The sequence below is a fragment of the Primulina tabacum genome, chromosome 12, assembly GCF_025594145.1.
Source record: "Primulina tabacum isolate GXHZ01 chromosome 12, ASM2559414v2, whole genome shotgun sequence".
Lineage (NCBI taxonomy): Eukaryota > Viridiplantae > Streptophyta > Magnoliopsida > Lamiales > Gesneriaceae > Primulina > Primulina tabacum.
In genome coordinates, this window is record NC_134561.1 from 3,703,691 (window position 1) to 3,712,852 (window position 9,162).

The 9,162-nt window shown below is 35.4% G+C and overlaps 1 protein-coding gene across 3 annotated transcripts; it reads left to right on the top strand.

The window, feature by feature from the left end:
* The first annotated feature begins 1,664 nt into the window (after window positions 1-1,664).
* Window positions 1,665-8,730, top strand: LOC142520626 (protein PSK SIMULATOR 2-like). Of its 3 annotated transcripts, XM_075623682.1 has the most exons (13): window positions 1,665-1,888; window positions 2,026-2,285; window positions 2,933-3,252; window positions 3,396-3,488; window positions 3,570-3,660; window positions 4,323-4,416; window positions 5,105-5,202; window positions 5,413-5,482; window positions 7,055-7,158; window positions 7,295-7,411; window positions 7,539-7,615; window positions 7,783-7,827; window positions 7,947-8,730. In XM_075623682.1, exons 2-13 carry the CDS (start codon window positions 2,118-2,120, stop codon window positions 8,419-8,421), a joined length of 1,752 nt encoding a protein of 583 aa, XP_075479797.1. In that variant the 5' UTR covers window positions 1,665-1,888; window positions 2,026-2,117; the 3' UTR covers window positions 8,422-8,730. The 3 variants fall into 3 exon arrangements, with proteins under 3 accessions (XP_075479797.1, XP_075479795.1, XP_075479796.1); XM_075623680.1 differs by lacking the exon at window positions 1,665-1,888 and having other exon boundaries at window positions 1,895-2,285; XM_075623681.1 differs by lacking the exon at window positions 1,665-1,888 and having other exon boundaries at window positions 1,895-2,285; window positions 7,295-7,406; window positions 7,537-7,615.
* The last annotated feature ends 432 nt before the right edge of the window (window positions 8,731-9,162 follow it).

Consider the following 9,162-nt stretch of genomic DNA (forward strand, 5'->3'; position numbering starts at 1 on the left):
GTTATAAACTCATCGAAAACGATGTGATGCAACTTTGAGCAATAATAGTGACATGGTATGTGCAACTAACGAAACACATTTTCATAATGCATGTCTTACTCCAATCAGATATTCCTTGCACAATTAACTCATCGGATCACATAGGATATCCACAATCGTAGGTGAGTGGTGAATCTCCGACTACAATACATTTGCTCCTATGTCTACCTTGGTTAAATGTCATAATTATAGCTGTAATCTTAATTGTAATTAGAAATAGACCACAAACAAAAACGTTAAAAGAAAGACCGACTAAGCGTTTTTGAACCGTCGAACCGACGATTCAGAATCGCTGTCACGTATATATAATATTACGGCTGTGCCCGAAAACAAATGGTTAAGACTATGTCTGCCTTGTTTAGATGTCAAATGTGAATGCAAGAGATTCGTGAATGCAAGAGATTCGTGAAAGGGCCGATTGCTCATGTAAACCAATCACATAATGACACGACACCCTACGACAACCTCACGGCATGTTCATTTATTTTTTTATTATTAGAATTAAAATAAATTTTTTTTTTTAAAAAGATGTATGACTTTGTAATATTAAATATTTATTATTTAATTAATATAAATAATAATAAATAATTAAAAATCTATAATTTGACATTCTTTTCTCTGACCGATTTTATTTATTGAACATGTCCTCTCTGACCTTTTCAATTCAAAGGGGAATTCAATTACAGTGGACCCCACCCACTGACATTTTGCAGCTTCATCTCAAATGACTTTTCCACCCTTGGATTCCCCCCTCCCCAAATATTATTAAAAAGTTTTCTAAAATGAAATTAATATAATATAAATACATTATTTAATTTTTTATTTGACAATCAAATATAACTATATTGATCGATCTGATCTATATAAAAAATATAAAATATTATTAATATATAAAAATAATATATTTTCATGAATCGATTTTATATCCATAAAAACCTCTATTCGTTGGTCGGGTTTTCTGTTCATAAAAAGATATTGAAATTTTTACTATTTATTTTATTACATTTCACCATGTTTTCTAATCATAAACCCCTTAGAATTATAATGTATAAACTATCTGAACAAAAAATTAATTAATTTCATATTATATATTATATTGGAAGATATTATTTTTCACATTAACTTATTTAATTTTGGATTTTAGTCTATTAAAATTTTAAATTTTGGTTTTTATATACCTAAATTTTAATTTTTTGATATTTTGGTATGGCAATCATGTCCGTATTTTTCTATATTATATCAGTATTTTTTAGTGTTACGTCAAAAATTGGATCAAAATAAACAAAAATTAAAAAGTTATTATACTAAGAGTATTCTATTGTGAGACGGTCTCACGAATCTTTATCTATGAGACGGGTCAATCCTACCGATATTCACGATAAAAAATAATAATCTTAGCATAGAAAGTAATATTTTTGCATGGATTACCCAAATAAGAATTCCGTATCATAAAATACGACTTATAAAACCGTCTCACATAAGTTTTTTGCTTTATGCTAGAGCTAAAATTTGAAAAATATATGTATACTAATTAGAAAAAATTAAAATTATTTGCATGGTCTGTTATATATTTATATAAATAAAAGGGTATTATAGTAAAAGAAACTGAACAAATGTGAAACTAAAGCCAAAAGAAGTCACAGTCTACTGCTGCTGTTCCCGTGTTTAGTATCGCTCTTCCTAGTTTTCATGAATTCAACACCATTTTCCTCGAATCGAACTCTCCAAAACTCGATTACGACCAGTTTCGTTGATCTGATTGCACGGGGCCGGTTGAAATTCGGAGTCATAAACTTTTCACGAAGTTCTCGGATTCTTCCTGATTGTTTTTTCATCCATTGATAAGCTTGTTTTTTGTATGAATTTAATTTAACAGGTTAAACTCAGCTGATTTATTTGATCGAGCTAACGATCAGTATTCGCAGTTTCCTTTTTTTGTGGAAGATTTTTTGTGAATAGGTGTGGATTTTGGGTACAGAATGGGAGGTGTGTGTTCTGGCGGAACGTTGAAAAAGAGAAGGAATCCACCGGAGCCCGAGAATGACAATACTTCGAGGTTTTCAGGGAAGCTCAAATCAATGGGGAGTTTTGGTGAGCATAAAAATGACGATGATTCCTATCCGTATCCTGATGGGATTAATGGTTTCGGAAAGCTGCCGCCGAATTTGTATGATTCCGGTGAGCTGTACCTGTCGATTTCCCGCGAACTGAAGCCATCAACACCGGCTAGAACCCCACACAACAAGGTATATATGCTATTGATACGGATTATTCGAAGGTATGTGCGAGTTTTCATGTGTGTATGCTGTTGATATTGGGTTGATGTAAGGGGCAGACACTGGTACTTTTCTTAAAGATGCAAGTTTTACCTCCAGAAAACCTTGACTCGCCGCTCACTTAGTTGAAGGACGTAGTTGCTGCTCTTCCACTGGATGGGATTGTTTTTTTTTTATTGAATGAAAATGTAGCCAAGAGTTGAGTTGGAAAAGACCAAGTTTAACAAATTATAATTGCTTTTTATCGGGGACCAGAATTGATTCATCGTCTCATATGATTTGGAGTTGCACAGATTGGATTGTGTTTGCCACTTGTCTAATACCACCCCGTGAGCATTCATGTATGAGAAATAAAGAATGCTCGATATTTTGTGCAGCGACTAAATAATCTTTGTAGATTTGATAACTCGGCAGTTTCTGTGCATCTCCATAAAAAAAGTATAATGTTGCCATTCTACTCTAATCTGATATATAGAATTTCAGTTCAAATCAAAGGATCTTGTTTTATGCTTTAGTTCCTTTTTTTTTTGTTACAAATGAAGAACTGCTGAAACTACGTTGTGTTGGCATGATATATTTTTGCACCGACATTAAGTTAAGCTACTCTTATCTGACAGGCTCCTCAAAGCTCATTTCTGGGAAAGGCTGGCATAGCAAGCCTTGAAATTGCTGTGGAAGTTTTAGATACTCTAGGTAGCAGCATGACAAATTTAAATTCTGGTGGATTTACAACTGGCGTGGTTTCTAGGGGAAACAGAATTTCTATTCTGGCATTTGAAGTTGCTAATACAATTGTTAAAGGCTCAAACTTGCTGCTGTCTCTTTCAGCAGAAAATGTCAAGTTTCTTAAAAACAATATTTTGTGTTCAGAAGGGGTGCAACGGTTGGTTTCCACAGATATGGATGAGCTTCTTAGCATTGCTGCTGCTGATAAGAGGTACTGCATCTTTCTATTGTGAAGTCTGTTTTTGCTGACAAAATCGTCTATCCTCAGCTCCTCTTCGCCCTCGTCAGTTCCTCTATGGATAAAATTTCGAGTAGTTTGTTTTTTGTTGGCCATTACGTTTCACCACAATGCAGGGAGGAATTTGATGTCTTCTCTCGGGAGGTTGTCCGATTTGGAAACATGTGTAAAGACCCGCAATGGCACAATCTTGACAGATTTTTCTCAAAGTAATTGAGACTTCAATCTCTATTTAGAAAACTCATTTTTTCTAAGAAATATGTCAGCTGAAGTAGCTTTCACCTTGTTAGGTTGGACACAGATCCGGAGATTCATAAGCAACAAAGAGAAGAGGCAGAAATTACTATGCTAGAACTTACCACTCTCGCTCAGCATACCTCCGTAAGTTACACATCATTATTTTATGGGTTTTAATTATGGTTAATTGTTTCGAGTTACACTGGGTGATTGCCGGCTGCTTAGTAGCCAGCGGGGACATAAACACTGCTATTGGGATGTCTTGTTGTTTGTCAAAATTTCTTCAATTACTCTTCTGTTTAAGAAAATCAGAAGATCCTATTGTTTTGTTAATTATAAGGCTGTTGCAACAACTCTATCACTTGACTTGTTTGATCAAGTGCTAGGAGAGGGTACGGGACAGTGTTTACACTGTGATTATTTATTTTAAGTATGCCCGAGCTAAATATGGTGTAAAGCTTTACTCAGCGTCTAGATACTTTGGATATGTTCCATTTAAAACTTAGCAAACATAGTTTGTAGTTTATTTTGCTTCAAGGTTTTCATTTATATAGGATTTTTTTATTGTGCAGTGTGCCTACATGTATAGAGTCTTCCAAACTTGTCATCTCATGTCAAACGACTATGTTAAAAAATATCTCCAAGGAATTCAGACATGATTGATGAGATGAATTATTACTAGTGAGGCATCAAAAGTAAAAATTATTCAAGCTACTGAAACAAGCTGCCAAATATTAATTCCACGCGACAGTCTTTTAGGTATATTTATTAGTGAAAGTGTTCATTTCATGATGCTGTGTCTGCAGGAATTATATCACGAGTTGCATGCTTTGGACAGATTTGAGCAAGATTATCAGAGGAAGCTAGAGGAAGTAGATTCATTGCATCTACCTCGAAAAGGTTAGATATGATGTAATTATCCACAAAAACAAGCTATCCGTGTGTGATTATTAATCAGTTCTGTTGGGAGAGGTAATGAGCTGGGTGATGGTGGCATGTGTAGATGTGTAATTACAAAATGTACCTTGCGGAATTTGTAGTTGTCTCTGTACTGTTTAAAGATGTCTACTTTGCCTTTTATTCGTCAAGTGTTCGTATTTTATCGTTCATGATTCGTTGATTGTCGCTTCATCTTGTATAAAAAATTTGAATTTATTGTTATGGTACCACAAATCTTTCTATCACTTGTTTGAACAAAACTTTAATTGTGTTGTGCATTAAGTTTAAGAGTACGTAACTTGGTACTATGAAGCATCTCCTTGTCCGAAGTGTTTGTTGGATAGTGTTGCTAGATTGCATTTTCGCACAATGGGAAAGGGACTGATGTGCAGCTGTATGAGATTTTATTGTTTATATGCATTTGAGAAATCATTTAATCTGAGTATATATGAACTTTTGTGTCAGTGTTAATATGTTTCAGTAATGATTATATATTGATGTCTGGTGAATATATGTTGTCTCTAGGAAGGTGGAAATAGAAGATTAGGAGGTAACATGAGTTTCTTTGGTCAATTCTCCTGCTGTCAAAAGTTAGATTGTCTTAATTGAGATGGGACTGCTTTATTTTATTTAATTATTTTTATTGCAGGAGAGAGTCTCGCAATGTTACAAAGTGAACTCAAGCACCAAAGAAAACTCGTGAAGAGCTCGAAAAAGAGATCTCTTTGGTCTAAAAGTTTGGAGCAGGTATCTCTCAAAGTCCCTAGGTTGTTTACGACAGAACCCCTTCATGCTATTTTCATGTTCCATCAAGTCCACTTTGCCACCATACTTGATCATTTTGGCACTATATATTGTTGGCATGATGAATTTTTTTTTATTTTACTTCTTATTTCATATTTGTGTTGTATAGTGATGGTCAATGAAACAAATACTAATTGATGTTTTACTCTTTAGATTTTGGAGAAGCTTGTTGACATCGTAACTTTCATTCATCAAGATATTTCAGATTCATTTGGAGATAATGGTATGAGAACCTTTTATTGTTTCGTGTTCTTTTTGCCTCTTTCTATGGGGTAAAGGGGGATGTTGCAATTTTATATGATATTATCAGTGGCATAAATGTCACAAAGACAAATACATAGTGCATTTCCTCTCAGGATGGTTTCACTTAGTCATGAATATAGTATTTTGCTTGTCTTTGAGTTTGTATGGGTAATAATATTTTTCTTCACCCTGTTTCATCGAATCCAAACTTCCGACTACTGTGTCACTGTTGATGAATTTTCTCAAGGGAGTTATACTCTTGATTTTTGTGCTCTGTGGAAAGTCAAAGTAAACAAAACATGGTTGCTCATTTTTCCTCAGGAAAATGGTGATGATTTTGTCAAATTTAAGAAGCGGTAGAAATGTAGGAAAAAGGAAAATTCGATACAGGACTTTTCTGGTTCTGACATAAAGATCTATGTCCATGGTACGACGCCGAGAGGAACACACCTTGATCTGTCATTCCTTCCTCGGCACTGTCGATCAGGGCCAAACGGGATTAACCTTCCCTACCTACTCGCTTACCCGAGAAGAGAATCAGCTATCCTAGAGACGACTACAAAAAGTATTAACATGCAGAGGACTAAAACTTTTAATAGTCTCTCTTGATTTAGATTCCAATCATCTATTTATATTGGAAAAATTCATTGAGGTAAATATAGAAGTCTCTGTTGTAATATGAATCACGATTAGATCTGATCAAAGATAAGCTGGAAATGTTATCAAATTGGATTCTACTATATATTATTTGATTCAAAATACTCCCCTCAAATGGAACGCGAAAATCTGAATCGGATAGTTGAACTTGAAGCACCAAAAAATATCTCGTAGGATGTATTCTAAAACAAGAGAGACAGAAAGCTGACATGCAGATATATTTTGTCTAGACGCAACTCCGTAGCTTCATGCTTTTTCTCAACATAGGATAGATCAAACATGCAGACGGTACGGTAATGGCCAGTTCAAGGTCTGCAGTCTGAACAGATCATCAGAAGAGTTACTATTGGCTTTTCGATTAATGTTCAGGATTTTTTCACCGGTTCATGCACATGAACAGTGATCGAGACTATTCTTGTGCACGGATATCATCACAAGTGGCCCAAACTGCGACCATGATGGGCAGGCAGGCAGAACAGATTGTTAGAAGCATGGTTACTATTCATTACAGGATTTGCATTCACTTAGCGGTAACAAAGGATATGTGAAGAGTGACAGAGAATTTTTTTGGGTCACAGATTGATAAAAAGCCCTAGATCGGAATTCCTACTGTGATATAATGTTGAATCTTGAACAGTTGCAGAAATAAAGTGAAAAGAGAATGCAATACAATGTCGGATTTACGTAGTTATGTCATATGATGGAACTTGAAGCTCAAAAAGTCGATGGAGAGTTATTTGGAACATGAGTTAGCATGTAATGGGGGAAGTTGTTGGGTTCACATGTTAGGAAAATAAAATCATATAAACTCTTATAGATTAGAATAACATCTGTTGTTTATCACTTCGAAGATCTGTGTGTTTATGTCTTGTTGTTTTATGCTTCAATTGAGCAGGATTGGTGGCAGCTGCCAAGCTTTCTTCAAATAAACCAGAAAGACTAGGCGTTGCTGGTCTTGCTTTACATTATGCTAACATAATTACACAAATTGATAACATTGTAAGTTTGTGACACGGTTTATTTCTGTTGGAGTGTAATACATTATTTGTTGTGAACTTATTTCTGTGGTCAGTAATACTTGGTCTCTGTGATATCAATCTAACTAATTCTTATCTTGGTTGATATAAAATTTAAGGCATCACGACCAACCTCACTTCCTGCAAATGTGAGAGATACATTGTACAATGGGTTACCTCCAACTGTCAGGACTGCAATTCGTTCCCAATCACATGTAGTTGCTTCCAAGAGTAAGGTACACTCGCTAGTAGGTGGTTTAATTTTACGAACACTCAATTTTTATCTCATGCTCACGATCAGTAAAGTTTTTCTTTCTTTTGGTAGAATCACTGAAGTTAGATGTGTTATTGTGCATTTTGCAGCTCACTGTTTCTCTAGTCAAATCTGAGATGGAAAAAACTCTCCAGTGGCTTGTTCCAGTAGCTGTAGATACTACCAAGTGAGATGCTCTTAAGTAATTAAAAGAGTTATATGACATAATTTTGTCATATCTTGGAACTTATCAATGCTTTAACATGTCATTTTTTATTTTTGGGTTTACAAGGCTGATTGTTTTGATATATATAATAACACACTGCTTTTTCCCTTGTTGCCAACTTGAACCAGAGCACATCAAGGGTTTGGATGGGTAGGAGAGTGGGCAAACAATGGGTAAGTCATCATCTTGAGCTTAATCTCCTCTGGTACCTACATCTGTTGTCTCAGTTATCGACAAACATTTTCACTCACACAAATTGAGAAATGTAATCACCCGTTGTTTTCCCAAACAGTAACGAGTTTGGCAAGAAGACAGATGCACAAAACAATCTTATCCGCCTGCAGACACTCTATCATGCTGACAAACTAAAGGTGGAGTCTTGCATTCTTGAGCTAGTAACGTGGCTTCATCATCTCATCAGCCTTGTAAGATATAGAGATAATGGACATAAACCTCTGCCTACAACTTCGCCGACTCGTAAAGAATTTAGCTTATATGCCAGAAACATCGAACTTCATAAATACAAAATTTCTTTAGAGGACAGAGATCTTTTGGAAGAGGTCATGAAAAGGAGGAAGCCAGCTCTCGGGCTAAGCAAAAGCCAAGAGTTTGGAATGGTGAAGACGAGAAAAAATAAAGTTTGGTCATTGAGTAGGAGCACAGGCAGCTCCCCAAGTAGAGAATTGAATCATCCGAAGGCTGATGCTTTGGATATACTCGACGGGCTTGACTCAACCTTTTTAGCTCCTAGACAGGATCTTATATGAAGCATTCATTCTTTTATTTGATTTGTCTTGCATATATGAATCTGGGCTATACTTTTGTATATATCCTTCTTGTGTGTATTTGGATATTTTCCAGTTGGACGCAGAGTTACTGTATAGACGACAAACACACTGCTATACTTTTGTCAGTCGACGTCCAAACCAAATCTCTGCCTCTCATTGTTGGAAACGTCGAATTGTTCTATGCATTTGAGAGTGCCTACCATGAGTTTTAAGACTGTCTGGGGATACGACACTGGGGTCCTGGATACTACCTGGTGTAATCATGTGGTAAAAGATGCCGGATTAAGTAAGTTCGCTTCGTCTTTGGTAGCAGCATATCTTCTTTGATGATCCTCGTATTTTCTTTCTGAAAAATTGTGATTTATCATGCTTTCCAGAAGTATTGGCATAGATCTCTTCATCATCTATGAATATGAAATATAGGGATGTAAGCTAATCGAATTGAACTAAACTACTAAAAAAGTTTATCCTCTGTGTAAATCTGTTGAGCAGCTCAATAGATCTCCTAATATGTGCATGGTGTTAAAATTAACATCAATATTCCTTTTCGACCAAACTTCGACCCAAATTTTTAATATTTGTGATTTTGGACGTGCAACCCTTGGTGATAATAGTCTTTTGACCCAAGAATTTTTGTTCGAAAGGAAATTGTATTTTCGTAATACAATGGAACGATTATATTATCAGCAACTTTTAGGATACATCAAGGAGAGGCTGTTT

Excerpts from the sequence above, each read along its gene's own strand:
- LOC142520626 (XM_075623680.1), top strand. The coding sequence starts at position 2,019 with ATGGGAGGTGTGTGTTCTGGCGGAACGTTGAAAAAGAGAAGGAATCCA. Across the intron at positions 5,203-5,412 it reads GGTCTAAAAGTTTGGAGCAG|ATTTTGGAGAAGCTTGTTGA; the intron begins GTATCTCTCAAA and ends TTTACTCTTTAG. Across the intron at positions 7,616-7,782 it reads GTAGCTGTAGATACTACCAA|AGCACATCAAGGGTTTGGAT; the intron begins GTGAGATGCTCT and ends AACTTGAACCAG.